The sequence below is a fragment of the Cyprinodon tularosa genome, unplaced genomic scaffold (assembly GCF_016077235.1).
Source record: "Cyprinodon tularosa strain WSP-4 unplaced genomic scaffold, ASM1607723v1 ctg773, whole genome shotgun sequence".
NCBI classification, from domain to species: Eukaryota; Metazoa; Chordata; class Actinopteri; order Cyprinodontiformes; family Cyprinodontidae; genus Cyprinodon; species Cyprinodon tularosa.
In genome coordinates this window covers 22,124-42,699 of record NW_024039533.1, presented here as the reverse complement: position 1 = coordinate 42,699, position 20,576 = coordinate 22,124, and the positions used below count along the sequence as shown (strand labels likewise).

Genomic DNA, 20,576 nt, shown 5'->3' with positions numbered 1-20,576 from the left:
AAGGACACAAGTTAAAATGTTTGTTTTTTTTTTTTTTACATATTGAGAACCGGTGATTTATTTTTTCTAAAGCTAAAAACCACCACAAAATAATGTAAAAACATTTTTACAACATATAATACTTTTGTTTTTTCCTGTTTCCATTAAGCTCTTCTAACTCGATAATTAAAAATGTACATAGAGGAACGGTGATGGACTGTTCTGACTGTTGGATGCTACAGTTACTGCCTGACGAAAAACCTGCTCTGATCCCAACGTCAACAATCAGTCCCATCTCTGAGCTGAATGTTGAACAGATTTCATCCAGATCAGGTTACAAAAAGATCTAAAATGATCAGAACTGCAAATCTGTCCAACATGATTTTTTTATCTCTACCGTAGGGATGTCCCGATACAACATATTTAGTTCTGATACAATAACGGCAATCCTGAATATCAACCAATATCATACATACTTTTATCACTGAGTTAAGAGATAAAACTGTTTAGTTTATCATTGCTTCTTTAAATTAAACTCTATTGCAGCCGGAATTAAATCGGCATGTGAGAGAAAAGAAAATCACATATTTTCATGGCCATGACTAGGGGAGAGGTCAGGTTAAAGCAGGAGGAGGAAAAAAGGTGAAGGAGGAGGTCCGTGTATGATGGGAAAAAGGAAAAAGGATGTAGCCGCTCCACTGACGCCCACTTCGACTTCCCTCCCCTCCTTTTTCCTCCAAAATTCCCAAAACAAAGCTCACAGTTCCTGCTCTGGCAAACGACCAACTCAGTCCATCTGCCCACACAACGGCCACACACACACACACACATGTTATGCTATCCTTATGGGGACTTTCACTGATTTACAGCTGAACCCAGACCCTCACCCTGCACCTACCCACCACCAGTACATACCCAACTCTAACCTAAACGCAGCTCACTGCTTAGTTCCTGTTGGTCCTCTCAAAGTAGCACGTTCCTGGGAGCTCAAACGGTCCTCACAAGGTAACAAACACACACACACTCCTCTGGGACCAAACCTCGTTCAGCTGCGGCCCGACAATTGATTTCATCATCAGAATCTGTAGAAAGTTCATAAATTGAACAAAATTTCGTTTCGTATAAACTCTGTGTATACAAAATGACAATAAAAGTTATCAAAACTTTTTTGTCTTAGAAATTAAACTAATTATTAAGAAACATTAAACTCACAATAAAACAATGTAGAAATACACAATTATAAAAATATAGTTTCGCTTTGAGATTAATTAGGAACTCATATCCGAGTAAAACAAGTCCTTTATGTACTATAACATCAGCTTTTTAACGCAAATTGTAACTTTTGAGTAACACTACAAACTTTTGACCCAAATATTAGCTTAACTTGAAATATAAGAAATTATTTTTATAGGTCAGCAACACTTAATGCTCTACTGAAAAACTCTCCTCTGTACCTTCAGAGGGACGGAGCCACAGCTGTCTAAGCCTAAAACACCAGAGCTAACTAAGCTAACAGTTGTTAGCCAGCCTAACTCTGATTCTAGGGGTGTAAATCACACCCATCATGGCGATTCCATTCACTATCGATATCCTGACCCAACGATTCGATTATTTTCGATACTCAAGAATACACCACGATTTGATTCAATTAATTGGTTAATTTTTTTTAACACCTTACATGCTAGAAAATGTTTCAAATTTGAAATAAATCAATGAAAGCTTTAATATCGTTATGCTTTTTTTTTTTTTGAGAAACTACAGCAAATAACAGTTAAAGTAGAAAAGTTGTACTCCACCTATTCCTATTAACACCTCATTCACTGAAAAATAATAATCCCCTTGTGTTATAGATTCTGAAAGGCCTTGCATCAAAAAATACGGTTGAAAATCAGTGCAATGAGTGCAATGCAATACCTCGGCTCCAGACGCCCCGCCCCCTTCACAGACGCTCCGCTGCTCCTCTCCCAGATTGTAGCTGACCGCAGACAGGAGGCCGGCTTGTTTTGTTTTTATGACCGAAATTGCGGAAAACAACTCGTGAAGTTTGACCCGCTAAAAGAGTGAGGTGAGTGAGAACGCTGGGACCCTTTTTCCACCTGGATCTCCGCTCTTTTTGGCCCTCATGTCCCTCAGTCGTCGGACTAAACTCACCCCCACTTCCTCACCGCCTCGGCCGTATCTAGACCCACAGCGTGTAGCACAGACCACGCTTCAATATTACGCATAAATCAAAAATGTCTGCATCACTGCGACACACTGCTGTAAGAGTATAACCAGGAAGCGAGGTAGGAGGGCAAAATAGGTTTAGTGCCACCCCAGCACGGGAGGGAGAATTACGCCCAGGAGCAAATGGATAAAAACAGACCAGAGAAGGAAAACAAATCAATACTCCTGGGGCGGAGTGCTGACGGAGGAGTCAGCGCTCCGCTCCGCTCCGCCCCGCTGCGCTCCAGACCGCCTGCACAAAGCAAAGCCTACAGCCTCCAGTGTGGCTCTCGTCCACTCCGCTCCGAGTTCCTTGGAGATGGTAGAGGGCATTCGCCAGATGATTAAATTCAAAGCAGCAAAAGATGCGGAAATGATCCAGGGTTTCCGCCGATCATTAAAAATAATTACAATTCATTAATTTTTTGGGATTTTTTCATTAATTTTTATGGGATTTCGGGGTAACAATCAACATATACCGAACCGAAAATCGTGACCACGAAACCGTGAACCGAACCGTGGATTTTGTGAACCGTTCCAGCCCTACTGTGCACCTAGGAAAATTTGTAACTATGCGGACGGCGTAGGTACCAGATCTGCTCAGGGACCTCCCCTTTTTTATGTGGTCATCATACGCCAACTCCACTCGGACAAACTGCATTGCACCCGTTTCTTAAGAATAAAATCTCTCCTGGTAGTAAGTAGAAGGCAGTTGTTCATATATACACACACATACATTTCAAACAGATGGTATCAGTATCGGCTGATACTACACAGCCAGGTATCGGGGCCAAAAATGGCATCGGTGTAACACTAGTAACGTCTCAGGCATGCACAGGGTCCAAGCAGATTTGGTACCTACAACGGAACCACACGGAAAACATGGCGAGCGGGCAGCTGCACCTGCTAGCGCAGGTTTGCAAACATAAACATCTTAAAGGAATAGTACACCCAAAACATGATTAGCCTTCATTTTCTACTCACCCCCATGCTGAACAACACTCTGGAGTACGTTTTTGATATCTCAAATGCATCTGGAGATCTGGGAGGCTTCTTGCTGTCTGCTGACATTCAAATAATGGAGGTCTATGGTGACCGAGGCAGAAAGGTCCATAAAAGTCCACAAAAAACATTTCAATATTCCTCCATACTGCTCGTCCAATGTATTCCAAGTGTCCTGAGTGGGTAGCATCCATAATTTACTCGAAACGAAGTCATTTAGAATGTTTTTAGAGCATAAACAGTAGTGTATAGGATTTCCTGAAAGCGCGCACATGCGCGATCCCGACGCTACGGAAGCCGGCAGACCAAGCCAGTGCATTCAGCTCGGCAAAGAACTCATGCTCTTCCTCAACACTGAAGTCCTCAGACATTTTTCTTTCGTTGTTTCTTTCTTTGAACAGGTAAACAGCACATTTCTTCTTCTACGCTTGCATTATTGGAAGAGCAGACGATGAATGCGCACTTTCATCTGGTTTGGTCTGCCGCGGTTTCCGTAAGGTCGTGATCGCACTTTCAGGAAATCCTATACACTACTGTTTATGCTCTAAAAACATTCTAAATGACTTAGTTTCGAGTAAATTCTGGACGCTACCCACTCAGGACACTTGGAATACATTGGACGAGCAGTATGGAGGAATATTGACACGTTTTTTGTGGACTTTTATGGACCTTTCTGCCTCGGGCGCCATAGACCTCCATTATTTGAATGTCAGCAGACAGCAAGAAGCCTCCCAGATCTCCAGATGCATTTGAGATATCAAAAAAGTACTCCAGAGTGTTGTTCAGCATGGGGGTGAGTAGAAAATGAAGGCTAATCATGTTTTGGGTGTACTATTCCTTTAAGACATCCTGTCATTTAGCTCATAAATATCACAACTATCAACACATTAGGGAAAAACTCCAGGAATTAAATGACTGTTGCACTAGGACGGCATCAAGAGGGTTTGATAAAGTTGTAATCGGTTGTGCTTTCTACTTCCTCGTGTTGTTTGGAGCCGTTAGCCTGATGTTTGTGCTGAACTCAGCCAGAACGGGGGAAAGCAGCATAGAGTATGAATGCTGCAGAAGCTGTGAGGCTCATTTTCCACGCAGAATGTCTGTGCACCAAGCATAAGGAGCCCTTTAGAGCCATACTAACAGGTATATACTGTATATTTTATACTAAAAAGCTATAAAAAAAACACAATCCACTGGACTTTGTTTCCAATTTTGAAGACGTTTTTAGCTTCCCATCCAGGAAGCTTTTTGAATTGAAGTCATTCCTCTTCTGGAATGACTATAACCTGGATGACTGACAATCTTCACCAGCATGTATTTAAATGAATAAAATAAAGTCATAATATTAACTCAACAGGATTAAGGTTGTTAAATTACCAGAATACATTTGTAATAATAAGGTGAGTAGTGTTATATTAGCAGGTTAAAATCTTTAAAAGCTTTTTACTTATTAAAATGACTTTTCTTGTCTCATAGTGTTACAACTTTACTCTGAAATAATTACCGTTTCTATTCTTTTAACATTTGGACTTTATTCTCTTACTAAATATGAAAACTAAAGTCTCATTATGGTGCTAATCTTAGGGGGAATGTTTATAAACCATGCAACAGGAACTGCATCATTTTTTATCTCTATAGTTAAACAGAAACATTCGTCTTATTTTGAAGTCATACAAACTTTTCTGTCTCTGCAGACATTATATACAAACAGAGCTTCTAATAGCTTTGAGGCCGAGCGTGTATATAAATATGGAGGCCCGGTCGGATCCCTGATCACACAGATGACTGACGGACGAGTCGCGTTTTAAGGAGCCGACCTGGACCCAGTGTGATCTCCCACCTCGTTGATGAACTTGATGCAGTCCAGGAACATGTAGTCCTGATGGTACTCGTTAACCACGCTCTCTTCGATGAAGTGCCGAGGCTCCAGCGTCGGATGGTCTGAGGAGAGATCAGCGCGTTAGTCTCCACGTTCACCACCAGGTGTCGCCATTCAGCACTTCTAGAATCTACCATCAGCTTTGATTGGTTCGTTAGATTTAGATACGTTTTAGCTTTTAGAGACTAAAACTTTTAAGATTGGATAGTTTAAAATGTTTTCTTTGAAATCAGGTTCAACATTGAAAATGTTTGGAAGCGGAAGCGGAAGCGGCTGTTCCAATCGTTGCATTTCCGATTTCTGAGTGGTGCACGACTTTACACGAGTGAATAAAGTGAATGTGATTGGTCGATTATCAAGGGGGAGGGATTATTGTGCTGGAAGGTTTGCAAGCAAGTTTGGTTGTGGCCAGTTTGTCGGAAGCATCTTGCTAACCAGTTAGCAACTTAGTGCTAGTAGGTTCCCAATGGGAAGTTCCATTGGGACCAAGTAGCACTAAATTGGTGACTTAGAAACGACGCTGTCAAGGAACGCTATGGACAGCGGAAACATGCAAGAGGAGGAGAGTTTAGTGTCGGAGGTCGTGGATGAGTCTCCTCCGTCATCCATTTTTTATTTAGAGGAGGAAAGCGGGGACAAAGATGTTGTGGAAGAGGACGCCAGGGCGGCAGAAGCTTGGTTTGGTGTAGAAGGCTTCCAGCCGTACATGTTCGAGCCCTTGCCTCGCAACGCTGCCAGTTCTGTTAGCTCTACGCCTGCTGAAGACACAGACGTCCATCCCCGTGAACACTGGGACGCAACTCAATGGGAAAAGAAAGGATTCGGATTTCTTATTTCAACCGTTGCGTATATTAGATGCGACACAAGAATCAAGATGCTATTGCTGAAAAAAATGTGATTGACAGATGACCGTTGATATACGATTGGTCGAATTTAGGTGTTCAAGCTGACGTAGAACTAACTGGCCTGCAGAAGATAACGAAAAAAATTATTTGACATTTAAAAATCCTTTACCTACAACTTTATAGAGGCAGAAGCAAAAATAAAGCAACATTTTTTATAATTGCAATAATGAAAGATTGTAGAGAAAACGCTGTGTTCCAAGTGCAGCACAGCAATAGAGGGGGCATGGTTTGGGCTGGCAGAACAATTAGCTTGTTTTCTAAGCCAAAACAAAGCAAGGTTCACTCTATAAAGCCTCAATTTTAATTTATTTCTCACATTTGGATTTAAAAAAACTTCCTGGATTGGAACCGAAACGTCTTCAAATTTGGAAACAAAGTGGATTGTTTCTTCAACTCTTTTGGAATTAAGAGTTAATGTTTGGTCCAAACTGGGTAATCAAAAGAACAATCCTAAAAAAAAAAGGCTGAAGGAGAAAAGAACCTTGGTACCACAATGGTCTAGTCCAGGCATCCTCAAAGTCGGCCCTCTAGGGCCGCTGTCCTGCTGGTTTTCCACAGCTGATTCTAATTGAAAGCTCATTAACATCCTTTTGCTGAACTGCAATCATCATAATCAGCTGTGCTAAAACAGGGAAACCTCTAAAACCTGCAGGACAGCGACCCTCAAGGGCCGACATGGGGGGGATGCCTGGTCTAGTCAAAGTCCCAGACCTCAACTTGAAAGACATTCTGTGGTTGGATCCTCAAAGAGCAGAAATGGAAAGCTTAAAGGAGAAATGAGCAACAGTGACACCTAGTGTTTTAACTTGGAACAACACTCTGAGCCTACATTAGCCTTTCAAGCAGTCCTTTTTAGAATATAGAATTAATTCAGCAGTAAATTATACACCTTAATGCAGGGGGACGCCGTTCTGATGAGGTTTTTAAGGCAAGGAACTCTTATATGATTGGCTCAAAAAGCAGGAAATAAAGATGGGCTTCATACTGCAGCTAAGCAGTTCCAGACCATCCCTCTGGTTGTTGATAGAGAGGACTGATTGTTTACATGGATGAAAAATAAGGAAGATTTTGGTTAATTTCATAGCAAATTTCTTATTTCTCCTTATTTTTTCCTTGTTTGGGGAAATTTGGTATTCATTTACATTTAATAATTCAATGTTTGGGACAAAAACTGGACTAAAACTGACTCCCCCAGACTGATGGAGCTCTGTGAGGCTGGAGGCTGATGGAGATGGAGCCGCTGATGGAGCTGCTGGGGTGTATTACGGTAAGTTAATGGTAGAGCTAACTTTGGGTGTTGACCCACTGATATATAAAGCTCTAACAGCTGCAGAGATGCTGGTGGCAGAGCCTGGATGGTGTGAGACTGGTGCCCCCTACTGTACAGACACAGTTACTACATCAGGTTTCCTCTTGCTAGTCCAACAAAAGAGCCGCTCGTTACTGTTTATTTCAGTCTGATTGAACCTCAGCTTTAAGAGGTGTATCCTTTTCAAACTGTCCAATCAGGAGCCAGATGAAGGTAAATATGGGGTCATTTTTCATAAAGCTGGTTACTGGTTTCTTTGCTCCTCAATCAGGCTCGGTTTGACTCTGATGTCCTTAAATAAAACCTGTTCTAATGTCATTTCCTCCTCTCATGCAGAGACCCCCCCCCTCAGCATCCTATGCCTGATGATGATGATGATGATGCTCTCACCTAGAAGCTGGGAGCTGCCCCAGATGAAGGGCAGGAACTGGAAGTCATCCAGCCCCCACACCCCTTGGCTCCCAGCGGGCTCCATTCTGTAGGTCCTCTGCAGCTTCCGCATCACCTGGAGATACCTGCAGAAAACAATTCAGGCTTTTAAGGCGGTTCCATCTACAGAGAGAAAAATAAGCAGTCAAGCTAACCTGAACCTGTGTGAGAAAATAATCACACCCCCTTCATCCATCGTTCTGAAATCTGCAGGTGAGTTTCTAACTTGAGTGTGGAGGAATGTGGACCAGCTCCGCTCTACAGGTGTGGGGGGATTCTGGCATGAACGTCCTGTGTAACTTATTGAAACATCTTCTTAATCAGGTTAAAGTCCAGACTTAGACTAGGCCACTCTAGAACTTTTGTTTTAAGTTGTTAAACCCATTTGGTTGACCAAAGCCCTGGAGCATGAAGCCAGGACCACTGGGTTGGAGAGACAACTTCAGGTTTAACTCTGGCACCACAAAGCTGGGTTAATTCTTAGCGAGGCTGGTTACCAAGGTAACGTCCTCTGAACTGGGTAGGCTAGCTTTCAGAGTTGACCTGAGTTCTAGAAAACGCTCCACGCTCGGAAAACTGTCCTTTTCATTGAAGGCCCGGTTTAACTCAGAGGGAAAAAGAGATTAAACAAAACATGACAATAAAACAATTTGAAAACCAAATAGCATTTAAAACAAAAGAAGTTCTTTAAAAAATGAATTAGTTTACAGTGTATTTATTTCTTTTTATTTTTCCTCCTTTTAGACATACTGATATTTCACTATTATGTATCAGTGTTCTCCTGAATAAAAGGGTTTATACAGGAATGAGTAACTCTTATTTAATGCTTTTTAATGTTCTTTTAATGCTCTTAGAAAAAATTTTAATGTCATCAACAAGTACCCATGACTCTCTCATATATGTATGTATGTATGTATGTATAAATATATATATATGAGACATGGCAAAATCCTTCATAATCTTTATCGTCGACCGGATGCAGCCATGTGCCGAATTCCTCGTTTTCCAGCCACTTTTAGTTGAATTTGCATTTTCCCCATTCTTTAGCTTTTTCTCCACCTCAAGCTTCTTTTCCGAACATATGGCTTTACGATCGCGATATAATATATCACACGAAATTGTTTTTATAAACTTTTTTTTTTAAATATATAAAGCATTTTAAATGCCACAATAATCACATTTAATGAATTTTATTGCCAATTAAGGCTTTAATTCGAAAAATAATAATTTAATGAGTTTTAATGATTTATAATGACCCGCGGAAACCCTGTATAATGTCACTATAGATCGCTGGAATTCACTTCTTTCTTGTATAACAGATAAATGAAGCTAAATAGAAAAAAAATGTATTTGAAAAATTCAGAGCACAAATTGCGAGAAGATCCCTTGGATACTTATAAGAGTGAAACAGATTTTCACTGGCCGGACGGGTAGATTTATACCAGATCCTGGAACGGTGCGTTGTCCATGCGACCCGTAGGACGGCGGATCTAACTACCACAGACTGCATATATGGCCACCAGATATTACGCAACCAGCAGCTTCATGTCCACCGTGGGGGATATGTCCAGTGCCCTGATGTATGCATGTCTATTCTATTAAAATTTCTCTATCTGTAGAATGGGTCTGTTTTATGTGTTTTCTTCTCAATTCAGAGGGCTTCATGTCTTTGCCTAGGGCCCCAAATTTCATAAATCCGCCCCTGAGCCTGGGAGTAATCCCGCTGTACTGAGTTTGCTTGGTGCTACAGACCTCAGGGAGTTAAAGGGTTACGCTTCTCTGAGCTGGACTGGTTGGGTTTATTTAGATCATTTTTCTGATACAGAACCAGCATGAGGTCATAATCTAATGGTTGGATCTTCTCTTTTAGTGAATTTCAATGGTGAAGTCCTCTGGAAATCTTCAATAATTGTTGTTGATTGCAGATGTGTCTAGTAGTTCCCATTGATTTAGCTTGTAAAGCGGGGAGAATGGCGCTAGGCTTACCGCACCGTGACGTCACTGCTGGAAGATGGCAGGAGGGAGGGGCAACTATGTTTGGGCAAAAATGGCCGCTCCCAGACTCAGATATTGCAACGAAAAATGTTTTTTTTTTTTTTTTACTAATTAATGCTAAATTTGTCAAATCAGCACAAACGTATTACTTTTTGGTATAAAAAATTATCCATCGATTATTCCTTAATGACCGGACTTCTTTAAATTCGGGGGATCGTCTCCTTTTTGTGTTTGCAGACCTTTTAGAATTTGCTGACGAATTCTGTTTTCACGCAACGTTTGGCCCTCCTCAGCCACTGTAGTTTGATCAACTGAAACGTTTCAGTTTGTCGTCTGTAGGATTTTTGGATGATATTCGGTCCAATTGGACCTTTGTGGTTCATTGGCAGAACTTCTCACCTGTTGAAAACCTTGAAGACGATGGCCAGCTGGTCGGATATTCTCAGAGCTCCGACTTTACAGAGGCAGCAGAGGAATGCTGCGAAGGCCGCCTCGTGACCTGAGGAGACAGAAGAAGGTTCTGGTAACATCTACTTTGGCTTAAAACAAAGAGGAATATAAAAATCAATAAGCAAAGGAACTTCTGAGCAGCAAAGCAGAACCAGGGTTCAGACCCAGACCCCTACCGGTTCCGTAGTCGATCCGGGTCGAGTTCCCCACAGATTCCTTCAGGTAGACGGCTATCTCTGGAGCCGCCGCGGCTCTCTCTGCAGGAATGACTGTCGACACCAGCGCCTCGGCCTCCTGGAACACAAACAAGCACGGTCCAGAACCTTTGAGGTAAAAACATGGGGATGTGTGAGGCGGTTTGGACCCGACCTGCTCCAGTTTGGAGAACCAGGTTCTGTAGGCCTTGTTGCCGAAGCGGGACGGCTGGTCCACCGGAGGGGTTTCCTTTATCCATCGGTCCAGAGTGTCCAGAAGTTCTAGCAGCTTCTCCACCGTCTGTAAAACCAACAGGTCGACTTACAGGACATCAAAACCGGTTCAGTTCTGACCCAAACTGCGTTCCTCCTAAAAACCTAAAGCTCTTCATGGGTTCCTGTCCGGCGTGTTTGGAGGAGGAGTTAGTAGTTTAGGAAGATTCATCAGAACCAACTGGTTCCGGAGGATGGAGTCGGACCCGTCATTGAACCTCCATGAAGAGCATCAGATACCAGCAGAACCAAAGGAAGCTCACCTCAGAGACGGGGTATTCACAGGTCAGCTTCTTCCCCTTCACGCCTTCATTCAGGGTCAGGATGAAGCCCATGTAGTCGGCATAGGCCTGCAGAAACCAGAACCAGAACCTGCATCCGTTAAACCCTCAATCTGTCTGAGAGCTTTGGGTTCTGAATGGTTCTGGTTGGGATCCTACCTGAGACCTTTTCCACTTGCCCATATCCGGCACCATGCTGATCTCCTTCTTGGGGATGATGAAGGTGCTTCCAGCCTCATCTTCAGGAGAAGATGCTAAAAGGTCCAAATCAGTTTCCATTATTAGCAAATAAACTGATCCAAACTGGATTCAATCAGAACTTGTATCTCATAAACAGGCTGAAACCAACAGAAACAGGGAAGAAAACGCTTCCTGGTTTCCCTTAATCTGGACCAACAGAACCGTTTCTGGTCCAGAACATCAGAAGAATCAGAGAATAACTTTATTCTGGTAATAAGTTTATTAACTTATCTCTGGTTTTAGGCGGAATCAGCCTTTAAAGTGCCTGAATGGGTCCGATATTTTTGGTTTTCCTCTAACAAACCTGGGGTTGTGGCCCGTTCCTCCTAACAGAATGGCTGAAATTGGGTCAGATTTGTCTTCAATCGGAACTGAAACCTCTGCTTTATTCTCCCTGAATCCCTGCAGAGCTTATTAATGCTCTCTGAGGGCCCCTGTCACATCTTGCCGATTTAGCCAGCATAAGCCCGACGTCCCAGAATCTTGCTGGCATACGCTGGATTTTCTATGCATTTTTTCTGTTTTGGGCTTATACAAGAGTCCAGAACTTATGTCCAATGACAGCCTAACTTATGCATAACGAACGGCAGCATAATGCCCATGAAATGATACATAAATCAGTGTCCTGAGGGGGGCAGCAATCCGCCTGGAAGCGCCCGGCCTGCATAAAAACATTTCTTTGATCGCGGTAATAACCTAGCTGGTGTTTACAGTTCTCGCCCCCCCAAAAAAAGAATAAAAAGAAAAAAAGAAAGAAAGAAGGTTTGCAGTCGCAGCAGATTCAGTGTCATGTCTTCTAGGAAGGTTGTTGGTGGTGGGCGTGAACGCAGGGAAGATCCATCACCCTCACCTTCTGGCTCACCCTATGATGGGAGGGAAGTCTGGAGGAGAACTGACGGTTTCCTAGCTACGTGAGACCATCCTGATCTTGCGAGCTTTCAAGGTTTCACTCTCAGATCAGTCTGGAGACTCTCCGTTAAAGAAAATTTGGAGCCGTTCACCAAACGAACGTCCAATCAGCGTTGGCTTTGAGGCGGGTTGAGGTGTGACGCAACGAGAAGCGCGACAGTTCAGTCTAAAGAACATGGCGGCTTCAGCCGATGAAACTAGCGTTAGCGTGGCTATCGAGCAAGTTTTATGGGAATTACAGAGTATTTCTTCACTGAAAGAAGAGCAAAACACTGCTCTGGAGGCTTTTCTCAGAGGAAAAGATGTTTTTGATCTTCTCCCAACTGGTTTCAGCAAGAGTAGCCTGGCTTGTGGTTGTGTTTTCGTCATTGCTCTGTTAGTACGTCATATGCTTCGTTGATCTGATTGGTTTATTTGGCCCGTCTATCACCAACATAGGCCAAGCAGCTAACCAGTATTTTCACCCCTTCCCAAAATTACTTCAACGGAAGGTTTCCAGATGGATATGCGGAGCAAATCCAGCAAATCCATCTGGCGGAATCAGGTTAACGGTTTCCTCCTGTGAACCCCCTTTATACCAAAACGCTGCCAATACGCCATTATACAGTAGCTGGAAGGTAGAAACACGTTCAGCGCTCGTCTGGAACACCTCAGATACGTTGATATGTGTTGGAGAGAAGCTCTTGATAAGTTATGCTGTTATCAGTTATGCACACGTTACTCAGAGGTTTAGGATAAGCTAGACGCCACGACTTATGAATAACTGACACTGAACGTCTGTCAACCATCAGATAACTGACCTGGAACTTATGGCGCACGTATTGCATCGTCAATCATGATCAAAATTTCTGGACGTACTTGCTGTAAAACCGTGCGAACCGTTCGGTTCGCGTGTGTTGCGTTCGGTTCATGCGCTGCTCCTTTTTCTCATAGGCGAAGCGTTTACACTCCAGAGCAGAAGGTGGCGGTACTGCGACCAAAGCCAACCACCAGTAGTAAACAAGAAGAAGAAGAAGCGAAGCAGCGTAGCCGGGTGTAGCAGAAAAAAATCTGTTGTTGTGGAGAATTGTGTGGGTATGGCGAGTGGGAAAGAACAGGAGTTGGAAGACGCGCCAGCAGCACTTTATAGGTCTGCTGTATGGGACCACTTTGCATTTAGAGTAACCTACGATGACGGCGGAAAGAAAGCTGTGGATAAAAGTGCAACAAGCATTGTGCAACACGTTTTGTTTATGCTAACAGCAACACGACCAACATGTCAGGCTAACAATCAACATATAACGAACCGAAAACCGTGAACCGAACCAAACCGTGGCTTTTGTGAACCGTTCCACCCCATGCTGTATGTCGACGTGTTTCAGCGAACTTCGTCGTGCTCATAACTTATGCAACGTATGCCAGCGTTTTTTCCAGATTTTTCGTACATCAGGAATACGCTGGTCTAAACCATCAAGATGTGACCGGGGTTGTAGGGACGTTGTCCACCCAGACCCGTCTGTCTCCAGGGTTAGCCTCCTGGTGAGCTTCACCAGTCAGAATGATGCTGCCGCCTCTGTACCCCGTAGTCAGGATGATGCTCTTAGTTTTGAGAGTTGACTTGCTGATCATGTCCAAACATTTAGTTCCATTGGAGGAAGGACACGTCTTCAACATGAAGGTAACCTAAAATATAGTCTTTCTATTTTGGTTCTTGAGTCTCGGCTTCTCCTCTCTGAGCGGCCCTACAGCCAGTGTTGGTCCAGAACCTGTTCCACTGTGGATCCTGACGCTCTACCAGGTTTGGATCGTCTCTAGATTTATTTCTGAAATTCATTCCCACCTTTTCTTCTAGAAGCTGTCTGATGGCTGGGCGTTCCCATGATGATCCTGCTGGTATAGATCTGTTAGAACCAGTGAACATGGAACCTTCTGACATCTAGAGATCAGAACCAAGGATGAACCGCTCAGGTGGACGCCTATCGTTTCTCTACATCCTGGCCTGGATGTGCCCAAATTAGTGCGTAAACATTTTTTCTGATCAATTAAACTGGACTGAACCAGAAACAGTTGATCAGAACCCTGCATGTAAACATCTGGATCTTACAGTGGAGGAAAGATCAGACACCAGTAGCTGGATGTTTGGATCTATTGTAATACTGACCTATTCCTCTATAGAGAGGAAAATACTTTCCAAAGGTCCAGATTAGACATGACCCATTCTCCTTCTGGTCCTAGGGATCCTAACTTTATTTATGATTCTGGTCTGGATTCCTAGGAACGGGTTCCGCAGACCCAGGATGGGCTTAGTTTGGTTCCTGATCCTCTAAATAAATCATCCTCTGCTGCTGCTGACCTTCACCAACTGCTTTGTCATTACCTCTGTTACTGAACCTCTACTGCCCCCTGCTGGAATTTTAGACATCACATTTCCCTCTAAAACAAATTAATTCCAGAAACATCTCAGATTTCCATCTAGATCAGATGTTTTCTTCTAATTTCTGTTCAGGTTTTACTAAATGACATTTAGATCTTTTATTAATGTCTGTAAATCTGATCTAAATACACTTAGATTAAGGAAACGATCTGATTGGATCAGATGGTCCATCTGAGACAAAAACATCTGTCTAACCCAGGGGTCTACAACCTTTCATATCCAAAGAGCCATTTTGCTTCGAGTACGACCAAGTCAAAGTTTTTAAGAGCTGCAAAATATAACATGTCTTTAAAAAAAAAAAAAAAATATATATATATATATATATAATTTTTTTTTTTTTTTTTTTTTTTTATTCGCTGGTAAAGGAAATTTATGTATTTTTAGCTTTTAAAATAATATTAAAACACATAATTTCCACGCTAATTCGAAGAAAGATGGCTCTTAAAACATATTTCTGGTTCTATTAATATCATTCTTTTCCATCTTATAAAAAAAACACAAAGGCTTTTAATACTGGTATTTATTAGAGTACATTATTTAGCTTTTTATATACATTTTAAGAGCCGCTGGAGAGGATCCAAGGAGCCACATGTGGCTCTGGAGCCGCAGGTTGCAGACCCCTGGTCTAACCCAAATCAAAGAGTTTTACTCTCCAAAAAACAACTACTGATATTGGATTCTGTGCTGGAATATACTTTCATTTTTTTTTCTGATCATTTAGTGAAAAAAACTTCCATGAATTAGAGTTTGGCTGTTAAACAGGTTTCCTGTAAGAACCAAGAGGTTCAGTTTGAGACTTTTTAACTCAATTTTTTTGATCATAACTATTTAAATTCAAGAAAAACATAAGTTTAAAAAAATATATATTTTATCTTATTTTTCACTCCTAACTTATGTGCACAATTGAAATCCTCCGTCGACCATTTCTACAGCATATAATCTCAGGGATTAAACACCCTGGCTGCCTTCAGATCCTGCAGGATGCATCGAGTTTCACAGCAAATGCTGATAAATAGTTTATAAAACTATTTACATCCCTGTTTTTAAGCCACGTCTGGTTAAAAATGTGTTTTACTTTCCATTTAGTCTCAGCTTCTAGTGATTAAGTGGAGAATGATTGCAGATTATTTATTAATAAACATTGTTATTAATAAAAGATGCAGAAAGTACGTTTTAGAAGCTGATTCTTCTACAGGAAGATGATTTTCTGATCAAGCGTCTGGTTTCCCTGCATTATAGTTTCATTTATTTATTTACAGCATAATTAGGTCTGAATTCATCGTCTATAAATAATAAAGCAATAATATACCGATGATACTAAACTATTTCTATAAAATAATTTAAATAAAATTGATATGTTAGGGTTGGTTAAATAAAGGAACATATTAACTTTATTATTATTGATATTTTAGACATTCTCCTTCAGTAGTGACCAAATATAGATGGAGACCTGACATTATTTAAGACTTCACGATCTAAGATAAGGACATTTATTTTCATATGTTTCCTAAATTCTGATTAAAGATTAAATAAAAGTTTTCAAACATTACTGAGAAGCATTAAAAATAAAATCTGAAATACACAAGATCAAATTATTTTATGGTTAATGATATTTCAAACATTTAGAGAAACTTTATGGGTTTAAAAAGAGATATTTTTCTCTAAGGATTAGTTTAGAAATGGATGAAATTCTTAAGGTTTTATTAATATATCTATATATATCTATCTATCTATCTATCTATCTAGAGAGAGAGAGAGAGAGAGAGAGAGAGAGAGAGAGAGAGAGAGAGAGAGAGAGAGAGAGAGAGAGAGAGAGAGACCATTTAGTCCTGGCACCTATACATTTTTTATTTTTTGGTTCTTTTTTCCATTTTTTCACTTCTCTTTTCTTTTTTAGAGAAGGTTTAAAATATAAAATAAAATATTCGTATAAAACAAAGTGAGCAGCAAGATTAAAAGCCGATTAAATTAAGTAGACAGAAAAAAATTAAAATCCCGCAGGCATCCAGAATACATCTTGATCAAAACATTTGCAGTTACTTAAAATTTAAAAACAAACCCTTAAAATTCTTAACAAAATACCAGAACTGTCCCCTAAATAAATCAGAAACAGATTTAACTTCTGATTATAAACGATCCTGTTCAGTCAGGATGAATCAGAAACATTCAGAATCAGCTACAGTTTTCAGGCCTGACTGATAATAGAAGCCAATAGAAAGCAGCTCATTACTGGTAACAGTTTTCTACCTGAGGAAACCCTCCTGATGACGTCTAACAAGTTAAACCAGATCATCTACATCAATATTTAGCATTTTAAACATGCAATTACCTAAACCCTGAAAATCTACAAAAAGACACACAAACAAAATTCAAAACATCATTATTATTTCTCATTTTGATGAAAGGATGTTTAATATTTGCCTTTTCTACCCAGAGGAACCCTAATCAACCAATTTAAAACAAGATGTTAGATGTTTGAGATCGGCCTGTTTTCCAGTGTAGTCCTGTTTCTCTGACTGTGACTAACTGGATCTGCTCTCTTCATCCTCTGACATGGGAGCTGGCTCCTTTTACAGCTGCTTTTTGTATCTCTTCTTCTGTCTCCTTGAACCCCAGTGGGCCTCAGCAGATGGCCGCTCACACTGAGCCTGGTTCTGCTGGAGGTTTCTTCCTGTTAAAAGGGAGTTTTTCTAGGCTAGTAAACTATCTCCACCTGCCAGCGGACAAAATCATTATTGCCAGCGAGTGATCTAACCTCGATCAATGCTCCAGGCCCTAGAACTGGCGGGCCAATCACAACGCAGAGATGTGCTTTGAATTTCTGAATGAAAAAGCAAGCGGGGTTAGGGTGTGACGACAAAGCTGCGCAACTCTGGAGAAAGCACAACAAGGAAGATGGCAACTATTGAACAGTTCTCCTTTGTCTCAGCTTTGAAATCAGTTTGGAAGCATTAGACTTTGGGTTTTTGTTGAAATGTGAGCACGAAGCGGCTCTACGCTCATTCATTTTTAAGAAGGACGTATTCGCAGTTTTACCAACAGGCTGTTTATTTACACTCCCTCACCAGCTTTCTGTTGCGCTTCCTATGTCACAGTCAGTGGCGCTCATTGGTCAGAGCGTTGGCCAATAGCCACAGACATGGTTTGAAAAACGACGGGTTGTTCTCATCAACAATCTTCAGATCATCTCATTAATCAGGGCCAGACTAAATAACACATTTAATCTGGTTTATCAGGCTAGTTTTTCCTCTCCACTGTCGCTACAAGCATGCTTAGTGTGAGGGATTGCTGAAGAGTCAACGAGTCGATGCAATCAGCTGGTTTTCTTTAGATAGAAAACTTTGAATCAATCTGACTGGATGATCTGGTGAACTGGAAAGATGACATGTGTTGTGAATTGGTGCTTTAGAAATAAACTGAATTGAAATAATAAATTAAATAAATATGCAATAAAGTATGTTATCAAATTTAAACACTAATAGCTTCGTATTTTTTGTAATGTTTTAAAACTGCTGCAGAATTAAAGCTGAAATATTTTCTCTTACATAAACAAAACAGATATTCTTCTTCAGCCGCTCGGTCTGCAGCAAATAAAGGCTTTAAATCGCATAGATGTTAAAATTACAAAGTATTAAACAAATAAAAAGGGTGAAATAACCTGAAATAGTTATTAATGCTCTGCTAGAGAGGTCAAAAACTAACATATTTACAGAACAAGTCTGAAACTCTGAAATATGAAAACAGATTCAGCTTCAAATAAACCAGTAATAACCTTCAGCGGACAAACATCACCGATATAATTCAGAAAAGCAGCTTAATTACAGGGAGAGGAACCAGTGCTCCCAGTTTAACCCATAAACTAGTGACAGAGAGCAGAAACATCATTAGATATTTACCTGCCTGCTGCCCGGTTTCCGCCATGGCGAACCGCGCTCTTCTTCTACGGTCTGATCACGAGGTTTAATACAGTCACAGCTCCGCCCCGCCCTCTGGTGGCGGGTAGGCGCCACTGAATCTGAGGAAGATTTAACCTTTTATAGGGCACTCAGTGAAATCCTTTAAAAATCAACATTTCAAGCCAGTAGTATTATTGGATTCCAGGACAAGAACTTATTACCTTTGTAACATTAAAAAAATATGGATATTTTGATGGCAAAAGTAATGTCAGTGTAATAACAGGAAACGCAAACCTGCCCGAATATTTTAAGAAAAATAACAAAAGTGCTTCAATAAGAAATTCATGAAAAACACTGAGAGTGAAAGAAACAAATTTTTTTGGTACAACATAACCTTAGAGGCATTAATGCTGATACTGGCACTTAAATTTTTTTGTTTATAATCCTAAATATAATTGTTAATTAGGCTTATTAACTTTTTAACTTTACTTTTTAACTTTTTAATTAACTTTTTACCTTCTTTTCTTGGCTTTTTTTGTTTCCAACTTAATTTGCAGTAGGTCATATAAAGGGTTAAATATGAACTGCCAATTTTTTTTTTTATTCCTTCTTTTCTTCTGACCTTATATACTTATTTATTGTGGCATAACCCGATGTATATATGTTATTTGTATATTGTTGTAGTAATTATGTATTCTTTAACTACAATAAAGATTTAAAAAACTGCAAAACGTGTTCAATAATTTGAAAGGATTCTAACAATAATATTGGATAATTTAAATTTTGATAAACCTACTGTAATCAATAGGCTAAGAGATTTAAAAAAAATAAAACCTTCACAAAGATAGAGTGAAAACTTTATTAACCGGGCTTTTATTATGAGAGCATCTAAACAGCACTGTTATGAAATGTTACAAACCATAAGAGAATTAAATATGGCATTTTTTTTTTAATTGGAAAGAGTTCCTGAAAATTAAATTTGACAGTGAATGAATCTTTGAAATCCATTACTAATCAATAAATTAATCAATGAATCATCTTATAATGTTTCAGAAAGTCTTGGGTTCGATAGGTTTGATGCTTTTGTTTACTCCTGTTTCCTCCCAGAGCCAAAAACATGACAGCAGGTAAAGTTATGCAGGTTAAGGTTCATGGCTGAGTGTCTGTGTTGGTCTGTAATGATGGCTGCGCTCTGCCTTTCAGCCATAGAGAAGCAGGACCAGCACCATGACCCTGACACATAGGCAGGAAGATATGAAAGGATGTTAACAAAAGAAAAATATAAATGACATGCATTGCTTTCAAAAACAAGCTTTCTTTCAGTCCTCCTCTCTGACCTTAATTTAAAGGTCAATAAAATTCAAGCTGTGAAACTTGCTGTAAAATAATGTTTCACAACAAAAAATGAAAATACAACAAACTAAATATTTACAGCTATTAGTTTTACACAGTCAGCTAGTTTATCAGTAACAAACAAACACGTCTAAGAATAGAAAGTGAAGAACTGATGTCACTTTGAGAAAAGGAATGAAAAGAGGGAGATTGGTGGAAAAGAAATCCAGATTTTTTTGAAAGATTACATCTACATAATAGAAGATTTTTGTGTATGCTACTTTCTATTATTTAAATGAAAATCATCTATCTATATAAACAGATATTATTTCAGAGATCTTTGCTGGGGTCAGAGAGTCGAGGTGGTTTGATGTGCTATCTATCTATCTATCTATCTATCTATCTATCTATCTATCTATCTATCTATCTATCTATCTATCTATCTATCTATCTATCTATCTATCTATCTATCTTATGTAATCTTATAAATAGATAAACCAGTTGTTACTCTTGAATTGATGCATTTTAAGTAAATAAAATAAGATTGGTGGAAATGTTTATTGAGTTTAAGTACAGTACAGAGTAAACACTGCAAAAATTAAACAACTAATTTAGTAAATATATTTAGCTTTTATTTTGAGTTTTCCAATAAGACAAAAAAAAAAAAAAGGCGTGTAGCCTGGAGAATGATCGCTCTGAGAGCGGCTCGAGGATTGCATGTGGATGGTCGTTTGGTGCATGGCGCGTGTTTTGAAGCTGCTTATGGAGAAATGTCTTGGGCCGTGAGTAGTGAGGAAACAGGAAGCGATTCTTGTGGGATGGAAGAGGGAAATAGTGACAATGAAGGTTGGAAGATAGCAACATCAAAAAATGAGAAAAAGCGGAAAA

The 20,576-nt window shown here is 40.2% G+C and overlaps 1 protein-coding gene across 1 annotated transcript in view; it reads right to left on the bottom strand.

The window, feature by feature from the left end:
- The window catches only part of ptpa (protein phosphatase 2 phosphatase activator), a 42,638-nt gene extending 24,212 nt beyond the window's left edge, over window positions 1-18,426 (bottom strand). The window contains exons 1-8 of the mRNA XM_038270694.1: window positions 18,357-18,426; window positions 11,058-11,152; window positions 10,881-10,967; window positions 10,520-10,645; window positions 10,327-10,444; window positions 10,100-10,199; window positions 7,667-7,791; window positions 5,024-5,124 (exon numbers count right to left, since the gene is read on the bottom strand). Of these exons, the coding sequence (XP_038126622.1) occupies window positions 5,024-5,124; window positions 7,667-7,791; window positions 10,100-10,199; window positions 10,327-10,444; window positions 10,520-10,645; window positions 10,881-10,967; window positions 11,058-11,152; window positions 18,357-18,381 (777 nt within the window). The 5' untranslated portion in view covers window positions 18,382-18,426. The remainder of the gene's footprint in view (window positions 1-5,023; window positions 5,125-7,666; window positions 7,792-10,099; window positions 10,200-10,326; window positions 10,445-10,519; window positions 10,646-10,880; window positions 10,968-11,057; window positions 11,153-18,356) is intronic.
- Between the last annotated feature and the right edge of the window lie 2,150 nt (window positions 18,427-20,576).